Genomic DNA, 17,964 nt, shown 5'->3' on the forward strand with positions numbered 1-17,964 from the left:
ATAAAGATTACTAAAATCTTTTTAAAATAAACTAATTTAATACAATGATGTAATATAAAAAATTCATTTTAAATTAAAAACAAATTTTATAAATGTATTAAAAATATTTTTTAAAATTTAAATTTAAAATTAAATTTAAAATTAATTTAATTTAACACTAAATTTAAAACTATCTTAATATAAAACATTAGATTTAAAACTGATTTCAACTAAAATCAAAATTTAAACTATTTTTAAATTAAATTTAACATTTAAAATTAGTTTTAAATTATTTTGTAAGAAAAAATAAATTGATTTAAAATTTAATTTGTATAATTAGTGTGTATGGTGGATAAATAATGCAAAGTAAAAATATTAATTTAATTTTAATATAATATAAATATAAAAAATATATTATTAATTTATTAAAATACATACAAATATAATTTTATATTAATTATTATAAAATTTATTTTCTAATATACTAATTTAATAATAGTATAAAAATATTTATAATATATTTTATTAGATTTAAAATTGATTTTAAACAAAATATAAATTTTAATACTAATTTTAAACTGATTTAAGAAAATAAAATAAAATGATTTAAAATTCAATTCATATTATTAACATTAAAATAAATTTAATTTAGTTTTGTGGAAATCCAATTTACGCCCACCAGTATCAGCACATCGCTGATAATAGGAATCAAAGAATTGGAATCATCAAACGCAGTGTAGCTTTGTGCCCTTTCTGTGTTACTGTTTCACTCTCTGGTCTCTTCTCTCCACTTTGTACTTTGTGTGTTCGCACTTGGCAATGAACAGCATCTCATCCCTGACGCTCGATTCTCACGCAATATGCAAACCTCAAGGGCCCTTTTCCTTTCACCATCTTCGCCCCACTCGAAACGTCGTCGTTTGCTCCGCCAAACCCATAGCTCCTCCTCCCTCTAAGCTCTCCGCCGCCGACTCCTCTGCCGTCCGCATCGCCTCGCTCAGTCAGGTCTCCGGCGTCCTCGGTTGCCAGTGGGGTGACGAGGGCAAAGGAAAACTCGTCGATATCTTAGCCCAACACTTTGAAATTGTTGCTCGCTGTCAGGTTCTCCTCAAGTCCTTTCCTTTTTCCCTTTTCTATTCGTTGCAAATCGTGGGTAGTCCTGAAACTCGTTCAAAACTAGTTTTTTCGGTTTCAGTGTTGTGATAGGGTTCGTTGCTCTATGATTTTATTGAATTCGTTTATACTCAGTAGTATACTAAATTGATAGCCTTGTGATTTTATTATGATATAGTGAATTAGCCACTCTCTGAAATTACAAAAATTTAATTTTACCTTGAATAATGTTACCAAAAGATGTTTATTTTAACCTTTGAAATTACAAAAATAATGATTAAAATGACCGATATTTGGTAATTTCAGGGTTGATAATGTCATTTTTGCAATTCCAGAGACAAGTTGAGAGGTGTTATTAGTGTAGTGTATGATGATTGATTTCACTTGGATTTGGTTTTGGTTTTTCTTTTACTTTTTTATTTGGGTGTTGCAAACGTTATTTTGGTCTTATAGTTTGTTATTACTATATTTTGTCAGGGTGGAGCTAATGCTGGGCATACTATTTATAATGCGGAAGGGAAAAAATTTGCTCTTCATCTTGTTCCCTCGGGTATTCTCAATGAGGATACTCTGTGTGTTATTGGGAATGGGGTTGTGGTGCACTTGCCAGGGTTGTTTAAAGAAATTGATGGCCTTGAATCGAATGGTGTCTCTTGCAAAGGGAGGATATTGATATCTGATCGTGCTCACCTCTTGTTTGATTTCCATCAAGTAGTGGACGGGCTAAGGGAAGCTGAGCTTGCTAAATCTTTCATTGGCACCACTAAGAGAGGCATTGGACCTTGCTACTCCAGCAAGGTTAACCGTAACGGCATTAGAGTGTGTGATTTGAGGCACATGGATACTTTTCCGCAGAAGCTTGATCTTTTGTTGTCAGATGCCGCGTTGAGGTTCAAAGATTTCAACTATGGTTCAGACATGCTCAGGGAAGAAGTTGAAAACTACAAGAGGTATGCTGATAGGTTGGAACCCTACATTGCTGATACTGTGCATGTCATGAATGAAGCTATAGCACAAAAGAAGAAGGTTTTGGTTGAAGGAGGACAGGCAGCCATGTTGGACATTGATTTTGGAACTTATCCCTTTGTTACCTCTTCTACCCCATCAGCTGGTGGGATATGCACTGGTCTTGGTATTGCCCCAAGGATAGTTGGCGATTTAATAGGAGTGGTATGTGTGTATTTATCTTTTCTTTATTGCTTGTTTGAGTTTGAGATCTTTTCTTACTTTGTTTGCTGTTTCTGTTTTCACGTATTCAACAAATATAATCTCAACAGTTTAAGCATAATTAACACCGGTAGAATGGTTTGTCAATTCTATTTTGGCTGTGCAGGTGAAAGCATACACTACAAGAGTTGGTTCTGGTCCTTTTCCAACTGAAATTCTGGGTTCTGGAGGTGACCTCCTCAGATTTGCTGGGCAGGAGTTTGGCACAACTACTGGCCGTCCTCGACGGTGTGGTTGGCTTGATATAGTTGCATTGAGATACTCTTGTCAGATCAATGGTTTTTCATCATTGAATCTTACCAAGCTGGATGTTTTATCAGATCTTGATGAAATACAGTTGGGCGTCTCTTACAAACATGCTGATGGTACCCCAATCAAATCATTCCCTTCAGATCTTCGTCTTCTCGAGCAATTGAAGGTAATTTTTCTATCTTTCCCTTCCATCTATTCCTGAATAAGAAGTGATGTTGTTTTTCTAGAATGTTGAATGTACACAATAGCTTAGAAATCTGTATTGTATGTTCTTATGGTTATTTGTTTTCATGTTTTAGGTGGAATATGAAGTACTTCCTGGATGGAAGTCTGATATTTCTTCCATAAGAAACTATTCTGACCTTCCCAAAGCTGCACGACAATACGTGGAAAGGATAGAAGAACTTGTGGGGGTCCCTATCCACTACATTGGTGTTGGCCCTGGACGTGATGCACTCATATTTAAATGAGTTAATGTTGGATTTGCATGCCTCTATAGGCAAGTTGAGGCTTTTTGCAGTAGAGGTATTTAATCCTGCTAACTTTCAAAGATTTGGGATAAATACGCATTTTTAGTGACTAGTGAGGATCACCTACATGATGTATTATGTTGTTAGCCTTCATCAATGGCATTTTGGGTTATCGCAAAAATTTGATACAGGTACTTCACCATCTTATTTTGCAGTACTCGTCGGAATGATGAGTATGAATTAGATGTGTGATGATAACATCTGTACTTAACTGTGTTATTCATGTCGAAGAAAATAATATTGTACTTGTAACGACCCAAAGGCTTTTTGCCTTCAAAATTGCGTCATGGTTTTGTTGTTCTATGTAATCTTTTTTCATTTACCATCAATTTCACATAGCTTGGCCTGCATTATATGGTGTTTAAGGATTAAGATTTATGTGTATTTTGCTCTCTTCTTGCCGCTTCCCAGAAGACAAGGTTTGTTGGTAACTTCGATCATTGCACAAGATCAAGAGGGTGAGTGGATTGCCGAATACGATTGAGAGAATAAACGAGTTGGAAGAGCAATGGTGCCTTTTTTTTAAATTATACGTATGCAATGAGAGATTTTGGCAGTTTTTAGTTCCAAATTATTTTTAGTTTAAAATTTTTTAAATTAAAAAATAAAAATATATTATTATTATTATTAGTTTTTGCAAAAATAGAATGATTTTGGTATATTATAAACAAAGAGAAAATGAAAATCCAAGTGTATCATTGTGGGGGTGTCAAGGCCCAGCTCGTTCGGGGCAAGCCCCATTGCTTCAAAGAGATTTCTGGGCTGGGTTGGACAGGCTAATTTGATTGCGGGCCAAAAATGTAGCCCGGTCTAATCCTTTACGGGTTGCGGTCCAGCTCACTAGTTCACATTTATTTTTAAAAAATGAATTTTTATGGATTATTTTTATGATACTAATGGACTCCCAAATGAAGATTAAGTATTCAAATCATTATGGAATTTTCAAAATTTGTTAAACTCAATCTTCGAGTGCGACCGAGTTTATTAAACTATGAATTGCTGTTTCGTTCAATTTATAAGAGCCAAGAGGGAATAAATCCAATTAAAGTTGTACTAGGGAAAATTATTTCAATAGAGATTTTCACAAATAAACACATTTTAAACATGATTTTACATTTTTAGTTACTGTAATAATCTTTGGTCTTTTTTTTTAAATGATATTGTTTAAACTTACATCACAAAATTTAGAGTAAGGATGTTTGGCTAATTATTTCAACTAACCTATAGTTAGTTTATTGGATTCATTTATAAGTTTATTTGATTAAAATAGTGGTATTGTTTAACAAATTTATTTTATCAACTTTTAACTCTGTCATACCACTGATCAAAACTCAATCTTTAAAACAATAATAAAGTTTGTGCCTGAAATATGTATTAGAGTTATTTTAGTATCATTTTAAACTTTAATTAGTCAAATTTATAAAAGAATTAATGAAAATTCATCCCCACAAGAGTCTATGCATGACGCCATTTTTATTTTTTAAAACACATTATTTATATAACAAATTTTATAACATTTCTTTATTTATTTTATTTCTCTTTTTTTTTTCATTTATGTTTCACTTAAAAACCAAATATTATTTTTCTTGGGTTGAAAATCTTTGAAGAGTAACATTCATTTTAGAGAAGTAAAGTATTAAATTTAACCATTAAAATATATTATTCAATAATAATAATAATAATTTTTTAATGTATAAAATGTTGTGTGATTAAAATGTTACCCGAGTATCCAAACTCCTCTTATTTACTATTTCAAAACGGTAAAAGACACCATAAAAAAGTTATAAAATCTGAAGTGAGCATATACCTTTTAAAAAATGCTAACATTATAAGTTATTAATTAAAGAATAAATATATAATTTATTTTTATTTTTATAGGTTATAATATATTTATTTTTATAATTTATATACAAATTTAATATTTATTAATTCTTAGCTTATACATATTCCATCGTATTAGTAATAAGTAACTGCAATACCCCAACGTTCCCTCACAGGCCACAGCACTTTTGTCCGTGTTTGGATAGCAGCAGCCACTGTCACTAATCACTATGGCAACGGAGAGGAAGAAAACTTCACCACTTTCTTTGGAGCAATTCATCTCCATTACCGCCCCTCTTCTTGATTTGGAAAAGGTTCCACTCAACTCTTCTATTTCCATTCAGCATCTTAATTCCAATTGTTTAACGGGTTTTATATTGGCCGATTACAACCATGAAAAAAAATCATAACTTTCAAATAGTTGGGTATGAATGATTGATGGGTCTTCCTTTGTTTTTGTGTTCTGCATAGGAAGCTGAAATATCAACCTCAATCGCCACTGGCGCGTCCAGGAATTTGGATACTGCTCAAAGGAGGGGCTCCACAATCCTTAACTTGAAGTGTGTGGATGTTCAGGTTACCTTTTTTCAAAAAAAAATTATAACTTTATTTATTTATTTTTCCTGTTCTTATATTCCTTTTATGTTCTTCATTGATTTAAACTACCCTAAACTTTGTTGGTTTGAAAATGGGGACAAGCAGAAGGACAAAGAAAGATGGAATTCAATATACATTTATAGGAAGTGGAATTTTATATTTATCTTATTCATTACTGTTGAGATTTCAAAAGTGTCAAGGAAAAGGAGCCAAGTTTACATTTGATTTTTCTTGTTTTCCTGTGCATTCTAGTGGTAAGTGGTGTGGAGCTTCAATTCATGTGATATTCATATATTGTGCCCTTTCCCCTTTCTCTATTCTGAAAATAGACAGGGCTTATGGGGAAGTCTCTGATCGAGTTCCAGTCTACAAAAGGAGACGTTCTTCCTGCGCACAAGGTAAAGGAATGACTTCCCTCTATCAGTTATCCGTTCAATATCTAACTGTCTATACTGGTTGACCCAAATTTGAAGATGTGCCTTTTAGTAGTGTCTTGAACGAACCTACTTTTATTGTATGTATTCTCCCTCCTCCTTCCTTTTGTTATTCAGTATAAGATCTTGCCTCAAAAAGATCTTGTAGCTCTGATAAGACCATTTTCTATGTATTCAATCCGTATTTTATGACTTTCAGAAGCTAATATGGTCTTCTTTTTTGCAGTTTAGTACGCATGATGTTGTTGTTTTAAAACTCAACAAAGCTGATTTAGGTTCTAATGCTCTTGGACAAGGCGTAGTTTACAGGTTAAAGGTATTTTATTGATTCAATTTCTGAAAAGAAAAAAATATGGATGGTCCCACATTTAGATATTACTTTGACTTGCTGGTTTGATGCAATTACCAACAGGACTCATCAATAACTGTTGCTTTTGATGATATACCAGAAGATGGTTTAAACAGTCCCCTAAGGCTGGAAAAAGTTGCTAATGAGGTATGCCAATAAGTTCATGGATGCTTATTATTTCTTGTTGTATTGAATAGTGTTGCAGTTTGATTATAAATCATTCAATAACTGCCATGAGATTCAGTGAGTTTTGATACACTAATTTCACATTTGCATAAAATATTTGAAATGCACTAATAGGATCTTAATATGAAGCTTTTGGTCTCCCTTTTTGTTAGTTAACTTCTTCGTTTTCTGTTATGAATGTGATGTTAACATCTTGCTTGGCATTTTTAATCTTAATCAATTTCTTACTCTTAGGTTCTTATATGCTGCAAATATTTAATGCTCACGCAGGTGACATATCGCAGGATGAAAGATGCATTGATACAGTTGAGTAAAGGAGTGCATAAGGGTCCTGCGGCTGATCTGATTCCTGTCTTGTTTGGGGAGAGGCCTCCAACTGTGTCCAAGAAGGATGTATCCTTCACTCCCTTTAATGTCAATCTTGATCACTCCCAGGTGTGTAACCTAATTTCATACACGGGTATTTTATTTGTTACTTTTTATGAATTTGCCTAAATAGTTTTCTACTTTTTGTAATTTTCTTTTATTCAATGTGTTTTTTCATCCAAGGTTGTCTATGCCTTCATAATTTACATGAAGTATATTTTTGTATTACTATTTACATGTATTTAGTGTTCTGTTCTATTGCTGTCAATCAGTCCTTTTCTTTAGGGAAAACTAAAAGAAATGTGATATAAGAATGTAACTGCTCAATGTTTAATTGCATTTAACAAGTGTTTAGTGTGTATGCCATAAACGACGACAACAACAACAATCAATCCTTATCCCACAGAATTGGATATATTTAATTATTTACTTAGTCAATCAATTGAGTGGTTGGTGTTCCCTTTTACATATTATTTTTTCCTTCAATCATTCTAAATTGTGATTCTCTAATAAAAATATCTCATCATAATTGTTTTGCATGCTATGGCACCAGTCCCAATTTTTTAAATTACTTATTATTATTAGGGACTTAACTGTATTACTTTAAAACCTATGACAATCATCCCAATAATTAAAAGAATTAAAATATACAGTTTTAGGGTTTAATTTCTTGTCTAATCACAATATTTAACTGAAGTTACATGAGTTTTATTAATTATCACTGTATAACTAAGCTAGAATATTGCAGATTTCTAGGAGATGCTCTGTATTTTAGTTTTTTGAAATCAAGTGGACCTAAAATCATCTAAAGATTTTGAAATGATCACTAATTAATCAATGAGGCAATCAAAATTATGGATACAAGAGTGATTTATCTACCTGGGCCGCAACTTGTTGGCTTCCTGTTTATTGTTGTGTAGCTTAGGGATTGAAAATTCATGAACTTTGTTCCTTGCAAAACTCTTGTATTGTCACTTTGCTTGTTAATTGCCCTAAATCAAATCAAGTGTTTTGACTTTATGGGTCTTATTTTTTTATTTATTAATTTTAGGATATTAATTAACCATTACAGAATATTCCTGTTATTAATAAGAGTCGTGTTTGAGTGTTTTGACATGAGTATTTTGTCATTTTTACTTTGCATTAGACCGCTTTTGTTCACAAAGTTATGTATTTCTGGTTTTATCTCCAAAGAAAGATGCAGTTTCAAAAGCTCTATCCTCGAAGAATGTGTTCTTGTTACATGGACCTCCTGGAACGGGAAAAACTACAACAGTGGTGGAAATTATATTACAAGAAGTGAAACGTGGATCTAAAATTCTTGCTTGTGCTGCCTCTAATATTGCTGTTGACAACATCGTTGAGCGTTTAGTTCCACACAGGTATAATTATTTTATTATCTGTTTGGCCCTATAGTAATTGGCTGGTATTGCTCTGATTGGAGTGTTGTGAAACATTTGACAACATGGATAAATGAAGTTATGTCTGTCCTTGTGGAATTGTTCACAGAACTAGTAAACAGTAATTTTAGGAGAAAAGGAATATGTTTTTACCTCCTTCAAATTTTATAATTTTGGAACCTTTTTTCTTCTGTTCTTATTTACTTTTATTGCTTTCCCTCCCTTTGTGGTGAGATGTATTCTCTCTATCTGGTTTAGTTTCACCAAGTGTGTAAAATCATGTGTGGAATGTGGATACTCATTCATGATCTCCTAGTTTTTCTTTAGAGTTAAGCTGGTGAGACTGGGTCACCCTGCACGTTTATTGCCTCAAGTACTGGACAGTGCGCTGGATGCTCAGGTACATAATGACCACTTATTTATATGCTAACATTTGAATATCTGTATTCTTGTTTTTTTTCCCATCATTTTGTGAACACTCCAAGACTGCTTAGTGAAATGTCCAAATTTATTTCAATTTTATATACACATTATTTAATGATATCTTTTTAAATATATAAAGAAGATTTTATATATATAACAAATAAACGAAAGTAAAAAAGGCTGAAAAGAGCTCTACAAAACCCCCATTAAAAATCATGGAACAGAACCCACATAATAACCAAGAAAATTGCTCTGTCCCACACAAGATGAGAAGGGGGGAAATTCCAGTTAATTCTGGCATTGTGTTCTCCACAAAAATATAAAATTACGACCAACCAAAGCACAGTGCCAAAGAACATTGCTTTCCTTGCTACAAAAACCTTTAAAAGGTGAAGAAAAAGTTTGAGCTGATGATTCTGGACAGATATATTGTTCCCAGAAAATGATAAATAGTCAATTTCACAACCATCAAGCAACTTAAAAATGCAGAAAGTTTTCTTTAAGCGAGGTTCATGACAGCATGTCAAATATTCTGTTCTGTGTGTGTATCTTATTTTGGGTGGTTTCTAGCTTTAATAATTTTTATATGTCATTGATTGTACTTGTTTTCACCCTTCCATATTGAATTTCTCTGATATTAGGTACTACGAGGAGATAATAGTGGTCTTGCAAATGATATTCGGAAAGAAATGAAGGTGAGATTTTAGAACAGAAGTTATAGAACCGAATCTTAATTTTTATGTATAATTTTGTTGTTAATTTCATCTAGCTGATGTTCCCAAGACTGTTACCTATAATGTTATCATAGATGTCAGCATTTAACTTTCATGTTAATAAAATTAGATATAATTATGCAATATAATAATAATGCAACATTACTTTTCACAATATAACCTATTTTTTTTCAGGCATTGAATGGAAAGCTGCTGAAAACCAAAGACAGAAATACAAGGAGGGACATACAGAAGGAACTTAGGGTTCTATCCAAAGAAGAGCGTAAAAGACAGCAGCTTGCTGTAACAGATGTAATTAAAAGTGCAGATGTAATATTAACTACTTTGATTGGGGCTTTCTCTAAGAAACTAGACAACACTTCATTTGATTTGTTGATTATTGATGAAGCTGCTCAAGCACTTGAGATAGCATGCTGGATACCTCTGCTGAAGGTAATGTTGAAAAGCACATGCACTACATCTTATGTTATTCATAAAAATTGTACATTCAGACTTATTTTTATCTTATTACATTCACATGTCAGATTATGTTTTATTGCTGTTGGAACACTACATATTATCACCAGTGTATGCTAGGTGCAGGTGGGAGGGAAAATAGAGAAGTGTGATTAATTGAAAATTAGACAACGTTGGTTTATTTAAGAAAATAAAATCTCAGACAGTGGAATTTGAAAACTAAAAATGTTTATTTTATGGCATGAGTTGCACGTTGTACTACTACGGATCCTAAACTGATTTGTACTTTGATGATGATGATGATAATTATTATTAGTAATTAGGAAAAATAGTGTTTTCCAACAGTATCCTCCGTTTTTCCTATAATGTCTAAAGGAGGATTTGACACAACGGGGTATATAAAAGATCAAAATCATAGATCAAACTGAACTAAATTGAAAGTTTTATAAGGGAGGTTCATTACAAAAATTTACTGTCTTTTACAAAAGTTGCTTTGGACTAGCAAAACTAAGCTTGATGCTACATGTGAGTTTGATTTAGCATTAAAATATTTAGCTTTCTAATTATTACACGATATCAATTTAATTATAATGAATTAAATGAAGAGTTCATTGTTTTAGGGTTCAAGATGTATACTTGCAGGGGACCACCTTCAACTTCCACCAACCATTCAAAGTGTTGAAGCTGAAAAGAAAGGCTTAGGAAGAACGCTATTTGAAAGACTTTCAGAAATGTATGGAGATGAAATAACATCCATGCTTACTGTCCAGTACCGTATGCATGAACTTATCATGAATTGGTCTTCTAAAGAGCTTTATAACAGTAAGGTGCTCCTAATTTTCGAATCTTGTCTTGATATTGCTTCACTACAAAGCATTTTTTTTTTTATGCCATGAAGCTTAATTTATCAATCCTGAACTGGAATATTATATTGTGATGTGGTGATCAACATTTAATTGGATCATCATGCATGGAATTATGTGACAACAGATCAAGGCTCATCCAAGTGTTGCTGCACATACACTAAGCGGTCTTGAAGGTGCGAAGAGGACATCTTCAACTGAACCGACCCTTCTTCTCATAGACATAGCTGGGTATGTTGGATTATGTCCTTGTTGAGTTCTATCTTCTCAGAACTGATGATTGGGGGTTAGATGTGGAAAGAAGACCTGACATTCTCTTCCTAATGAAATTTGATATACCATCTTTTTGTATATAATAATTTGGTGTTTTGAATAATCTATGTTCAGTAATTTGGTGTACTGGTTTCTACTATCAAGTCAAGTATTTTAACATATAACCAAACTGGTATGAGGAAGCTGAAGAGCGATAGAAATTTATGATATTTCATATGAAGCAAATATAGATTCTTTGATATCCATAGGACTTGTCCAACAGAATGTAACCAGACTTCCTATTTGATGGAATTCAGATGTGACATGGAAGAAAAGAAAGATGAAGAAGATAGCACCTTTAATGAAGGTGAAGCTGAGGTTACTGTGGCTCATGCAAAGAGACTAATGCAAAGTGGGGTGCTCCCTTCTGATATTGGAATTATCACCCCATACGCTGCTCAGGTATAAAATTGTTCTCTGTAAATGTTCTGCAGGTAGTTTTGTGAAGGATATGGTCGATGTTTTTCCTAACTCTTGCTAACTAGTAATCACAGGTTGTTTTACTCAAAATATTGAAAAACAAGGAGGACCGGCTGAAGGATGTAGAAATCTCAACAGTTGATGGTTTCCAGGGAAGGGAGAAGGAAGCCATTATTATATCAATGGTTCGATCAAATTCAAAAAATGAGGTATTCCTAACAAGTTTGCTAGTTTTATTTGCTTCATATAGGTTTTATCATCTATGACAGATTTTGGTAACATGCTATGAAGATTGTGAAGAGACTTTGAATATATGTTTCAGGTTGGCTTTCTGAGTGATCGCCGGCGAATGAATGTGGCTGTGACAAGGGCAAGAAGGCAATGTTGTCTTATCTGTGACACAGAAACAGTCAGTAGTGATGGATTTCTAAAGCGATTGATTGAGTATTTTGAGGAGCATGGCGAATATCAGAGTGCATCTGAGTACCAGAATGAGTAGGCCAAATAAATTCCAAGGGTTAATATTGCTATTGGGCGGGGGAACAGTAATATCATTACTTTTTAAATAACGTCGACCTAGATTTTTTAGTCTCCTCTGCCCTTGTTTGTATGTTCTTCATATGTAATGTATGATAGTTTTAACCACGTCATATTTTGAATTTAAAAGTACTACTGAACTGAAACTGTCAAAATCTTAAAATTTGTTAAATTATTGCATTAGACATGGTCTTGCTCTATGATGGGAAGAGAAGTAATCCATCTAATGAAGTGTTGGACGTGATATATTAGACTCTAGTTCTCTGCCTGAACCAAACTAAGGTGCAGATAACAGAACAAAGCTAATACTAAGTCAAATTATGTTACTACTCACAGACAAATATTCCTATCTCCATTCTGAATCCCTACACCTACTGAAATGAGCTCCTTTATGCTAGTAGTCTTCTATTCTTACTACTTTCATGCTGGTACAGCTCCACCAGTAGATTGAAATTCTGCAGACATAAACAGGAATAGGGTAGTTTGTATAGGCAAAATTGTCTGATCTATAGCTCAGGCTGATATGCCAAGTACCTATATCTTAACCAGTTCTCTTTTCTTGAAAACCAAGTTTCTTAGAAGTTCCAAACGGAAGTTGAGAAAGTAAGGTCGTCATCTGGGTCATAAACTTAAAGGTGAGTGGCTTCTGATTCCTGAATATCTGCAATTCCATCCATCTCAATCAATGCCTCCCAGTTAACACCCTGGTCAGAAAACACTCCAAGTTGATCATTGTCATCTCTCAACACAGCTTCAGGCACTGTTGAACTTTCTGAGCTATCAGCTTTTTCCAACTGTCTTTCTTCTTTCAGTATTCCCAGCTGTTGAAGAAACTCGTGGAGGTCTATCTGGGGTTTCTCATGAATATCTCCAAGTACATCTTCTGATGATGCTTGAGGATCTTTTATTTTTGGAGGATTTTCTGCATGATTTTTGCTCTCTACATTCTGAATTTCTGCCCTTTTATCATTGGATGAATCAGATGGAGATTGACTTACAACTGAGTTCTGCTTAAGCTCTTGTAGTCTCTGATGGATTAAATGAACGCTAGGTTGAGAATTCACATTGAGTAATCCACAAGAAGGAAACATTGAAATGAAGTTCTTGGAAGGGAACCACTTGAACTTTGCAGATGTGATAGGTGAATTGGAGTTGGGTTTTAGGTGGGGAAGATTAAGGTATGCATCTGGGCCATATGATCTCCTTGCAGCCTCATCATAAGCCATGGCAGCTTCTTCAGCTGTGGCAAAAGAACCAAGCCAGAGTCTGGTTCTCTTCTTCGGCTCTCTTATTTCAGCAACCCATTTGCCCCAAGTTCTCTGCCGCACGCCTCGATACTCACACGAGGCATTCTGGGGGCCACCTTTCCCTCTGGTTGACCCCTTCTTCCATGGCTTCAAGGGAGATTTCTTGCAAGTATTCATAGTTGATAAAGAGAATAGTTGAACAAAGGAAAGTGGTGCTGAGAGTATCAGTGCTTGGTGATACTTGGAACTGCATGTAAGGCGCGGGATGTGTTATGTAGGAGCAAGATTGTAGTTTGGTATAAATGTGTTCACGTTTGGAGAAGTAGCAAAACCCATGTGACCGTTACTGATGCGTTCACAGTCTCAGATTGTTTCAAATCCTGTTTTCCTTTTTTTAATCTTCTTTGTTTCCTTTACAAATAATTTCTCCTTTTTTTCCCCTTGTTATTGTTATGAACAGCATTAGTACTGCCAGCACTGGTTGATGACTTCAAAATATGGGCATGCATGGTCTTAACACGTGGTAGATAATTATACTTTTGTTTACTGAACAAATAAGATAACATTTTGTTCTTTTAGAGAATGAAGAGATGAATCACACTATGCTTTTCAATGACAAGAGGGAAAACTAATGTATTAGGTCTTGCTTTGCCAGCAATTTACTTTGCTTTGATTTAACGGATAATGATCACCTAGAGAATCCACACGATTTACTTTACCATAATAACACAGTTTCTAACCATTCTTTTAACACAATCTTTTTTATTAGTTAAAATTTATTAAAAATTATAAAAATGTGTAAAAATTATGAAATTAAAATAAAGACCTAGATAATTTTGTTTTTACTAGGCTTTTATAAGATTGTATTAAATAACGTGTTAACATTTTTTTTTCTTTTACTTCAATGCAATGCCCTTCTGATGATAATTGATAGTCCATGCAAGATAATTTAATGCAATAATTGATAAGCTCTTAAACGTTGTTTTCATTGATAGGCCATTTCATTTTAAATATTCTTTTTTAGTTTTTGGCACTCGGGTCAAAAATCATCTGAAGCTATAATAAAATTAAGACAAATAAATGTAAGTATTTACTTATTTTTAGAATAAATGAATTATGCAAATCTCTGAAGCTTAATCTCCCCAATGATTTTGAATTGATGGTTGGTGAGTTAAAGTTTAAGAGGATTTTGAGTTGTATGACGTTGACAAGCCTATGCTACAATGCTTGGGACAGGAGAATGTCCTTGATTGATATAATATGACAATTCTATTCCATGCAAGGGTTTTGTACCTGCCCAGTTGTCATGATTGTACACAACAAAACCTCCTAATTAATTGACACACAATAATTTTATGGACAAAATTTACATGTTATTCTTTACATCCTATTAGTATTATTTAATAATTAAAATTAGAATTTTGTTTTTTGAAGGTCCATTATACTTAAGAGATAAAAAGGGTCATTAAATGTTGTTGAGGTGGTGACTAGAAATCTAGAATATTTGCAAGACCTTTTCCAAGTAATGCAGTGATTGTCTTGAATGAACCCTGACACTCACCCTTGGATTCTATGTCTATGCAACGGGATTTGAATTAGTCCTCAAGGAGAAGCCTTTTAAATAGCACTCACCTCAGCATTTTCCAATCACGACCTATATTTCACATGTTGTCCTGCCATACACGCCCTGATTCTCGAGACTCATGTCACCTTTATCCCAAGGTTGTCTCTATGTGCATGCTATGGTGAATTATATTCTTACCATTGATGCCCCAAAATACATACATCATACCAAATGATAGAAATGGTCATGACCATCGTTTAATTAGACAATCATGTGAATCATAATGCTGATATGCTAATAGGACAACATCACCATTCATGTTATGTTTCTGCTTAAGAAGGAAAGGAACATGCAAATCAAATCTGATAATTTTCTAAAATACAGGTATAGAGACGGGTATTATAATGCCTTACCAATACCCCATTCATTGTTATCCTTATTCAGTAATCAAGACTAACTGAAAACATATTATTATTACAAATAATTTCGTGTCGATAACATAGTTACATTTTTCTTTTGTCAACAACATAATTACATTACATTTAAGTTTTCCCACTTTTCATGGCATGATAATGGGTACATACATAGATCTTGGGAGAAAATAATTATTTTTAATAATTTAAAAATGATTTTTTAATATGATTGAGTATATAAATAATTTTTTTATTAAAAATTATAACATTTATTATTACCAATACATTAGATTATGTAATTTTAATAATATATAATCAATAATTTTTATAATTAAATTAAAAATAAAATGCATAATATTAAAAAAATACTTTCAGTAGTGCATTATATTCTATCAAGGATATCCCATTATTGATAAGTGGAGACTAATTCCTTCAAAACATAGAAATTACTCGCAAATTTTGCCTCTCTTAATTTTTTTTTTTTCACACACACGATAAAATTAAACCCTTATCAACACATTAAAGAAAAGTATAGATGTTGTTTATGTAATAATTATTTATATTAATTATTACAATATACACAAGTAGAGCTGTATATTACTTTAATTTTGCAAGAAAATTAAACAAAGTTATTATATATGATGTCAATATATTTTTTTCTTTATTTTGTTTATTTTATACCAATGGATAATGGATATCATTCTATGGGTAAGCACTGTTAATGAACAACCTTAGAATAACGAGCGCGAGATGAAGGGAACGTTCCGACCTGTCATCTTGTCGTCAGCAACAGTGAGACTCCATTCCATCAGCCACAATAAAGTATAAATTATTTTCGATTGTTCAAATTAAAATAAGAGTAAATTAACTTTCGGTTTTATGACAATGAGCTAATGGTTGACTTTATGAAATTCTACCCGCATCTTCGCTCCACTAAATTACGTATTTATGGCACTAGATCATTGGTAAATTGCATACTATTACGTTTTATTTGTTGAAATAGTGGTTAGTACCAAATACATTGATCAGTGATTACGTATTTGATTTTGGATACTTATCTATTCAACATCTACATAGAAGTTGCATTTTTCACTTATAATTAAATGATTTTGAGAACAAACTTTATTTTGACACGCAAATTTAAAAAATAACGTTTGTGGTCCTTCAACGTGCGACATTGCACCGTGCTTTCTGCCCAATACCGAAGTTAGGGGCTCCGTCCGAGAGGGAAGATGGATGATAGAAAGACCAACCACCAATTGATGACTTCAGTAACAATTCAAGTCAAAGGGAACACCCACAAGAGAAAAAGACCGAGATATTCTTCCAACTAACAAATTTTAATCCTAACCCACACAGCAATTTTCGTAGCCTCAATTTCTACTTGTAAAAATGAATTATTGGATCTCAGTAAAATCCCATCAAGCCAAAATTACAATAACTTGAAAAAATTGCAACAATCCAACAACATCAAAATGGCGGAAAGATCCTTCAAGACAACATTAAGCATACCAGAAGGGAGATAATTAAGTCAAGGATGATTCTTTATTCATGAATCAATCATGTTATGGCAATAACATATAGTTACGTTTACACATCCGTGTATGTAAAATAATACACCCCAACTCTAAAGTTTAAGTTTTTCCAGGATTGAGGGAAAAAAATAAGAAAAGGGTAGGATCTACCAGGTTATGTTGGTGACGGAGTTGAAGATGCGAGAGAAAGCGAATCTGATGCGAGGAAAATTACGAAGGGAGAAGAAGATGGAGTCTTGGAGAAAGTGTTGGATGGTATGAACGAAAAGGTTGAAGCTTCGTATGGGTGGAATGTACAAAGTGAGAGGCACAGCAGAGAAAGCCACAGCAAACACCAATTGAAGCATTCTTTTTATCTTTCTTTTTGGTGAGTGTGAGAGGTGAATGAGAGGGAGAAAAAACAATGACATTAGATTCTGAAATTATGGATGGAATATAAAGTACTCAAATCTCCAAGTTGAGTATCCAACACAAGTTAATGTGGGCCATTAGATATAGAGATCGAATTAAACGGCTCAGATAAATCAAACTGTAAGGGCAATAATAACCCCCGTTATAATAGTATGCAATTTGCCAGTAAGTCCAGACATATAATGGGCGACCTCTGGTTTTTCCCCATAAATTATAAAGTACTCTCATTATCCTGTTAATAAAAAATAATATTTTGATTAATGATTTCTTATAAATAATATCGGAGTTGATTATTTTAATGCAAAAACCTTAGAATAGGATTTGCCGTTCCTCAAGGATTCAATTGGGCGATGCAGAGCGTTGGCAAATCCAGTAAACCCCTCTCTTTTGTTTTTCCAACGTTGATAGCAATAATTCAAAAGCATCCAAATTTGAGGAGCAACGGATCTTGTCCGTTTTTGTTTTGTGATCTTCATCATCATCATGCAACGATACCCTTTTCAAGGAAGTTTATGAATCTACAAAAGCATCCTTGGAAGACTAACACAGACTCACCATCAGCATTCTCCGAGGTGTGTTATCTCTGAGTCGTGCTGTGATGCGATGCTTTAACCTCTCCTCCACAAAATCAGAAATGAATGGTTTCTGCAATGAGAAAGGGCTTAAACTAAATATTAATTAGCGCTACACTTTTATGCAGAATAAAAGAAGGACTAAAAAGAAATACAAAAAAAGTTTACAACCTAAAAATGACGAATTTACCACTTTTTGTGTGGAATACGCAAGTTTTCCTAC

General features: G+C 33.3%; 3 protein-coding genes across 4 annotated transcripts; 2 read left to right on the top strand and 1 right to left on the bottom strand.

The window, feature by feature from the left end:
- Positions 1-675: 675 nt before the first annotated feature.
- On the top strand, positions 676-3,449 carry LOC113861689 (adenylosuccinate synthetase 2, chloroplastic). The gene is made up of 4 exons (XM_027494675.1): positions 676-1,080; positions 1,570-2,262; positions 2,426-2,737; positions 2,871-3,449. Exons 1-4 carry the CDS (start codon positions 799-801, stop codon positions 3,039-3,041), a joined length of 1,458 nt encoding a protein of 485 aa, XP_027350476.1. The 5' UTR covers positions 676-798; the 3' UTR covers positions 3,042-3,449.
- Positions 3,450-5,075: 1,626 nt separating this feature from the next.
- On the top strand, positions 5,076-13,759 carry LOC113861627 (DNA-binding protein SMUBP-2). 2 transcript variants are annotated; one of them, XM_027494582.1, is made up of 15 exons: positions 5,076-5,236; positions 5,394-5,498; positions 5,849-5,917; positions 6,180-6,269; positions 6,366-6,449; positions 6,759-6,923; positions 8,049-8,236; positions 8,582-8,654; positions 9,319-9,372; positions 9,586-9,843; positions 10,488-10,694; positions 10,858-10,961; positions 11,300-11,444; positions 11,537-11,671; positions 11,785-13,759. In XM_027494582.1, exons 1-15 carry the CDS (start codon positions 5,153-5,155, stop codon positions 11,959-11,961), a joined length of 1,938 nt encoding a protein of 645 aa, XP_027350383.1. In that variant the 5' UTR covers positions 5,076-5,152; the 3' UTR covers positions 11,962-13,759. The 2 variants fall into 2 exon arrangements, with proteins under 2 accessions (XP_027350383.1, XP_027350384.1); XM_027494583.1 differs by having other exon boundaries at positions 5,095-5,236; positions 11,567-11,671; positions 11,785-12,148.
- Positions 12,629-13,423, bottom strand: LOC113861629 (dehydration-responsive element-binding protein 2F-like). Its single transcript, XM_027494584.1, has one exon. It carries the CDS (start codon positions 13,421-13,423, stop codon positions 12,629-12,631), a length of 795 nt encoding a protein of 264 aa, XP_027350385.1.
- Positions 13,760-17,964: the final 4,205 nt, after the last annotated feature.

Source organism: Abrus precatorius, unplaced genomic scaffold, assembly GCF_003935025.1.
Source record: "Abrus precatorius isolate BTA unplaced genomic scaffold, Abrus_2018 Scaffold3, whole genome shotgun sequence".
NCBI lineage: Eukaryota > Viridiplantae > Streptophyta > Magnoliopsida > Fabales > Fabaceae > Abrus > Abrus precatorius.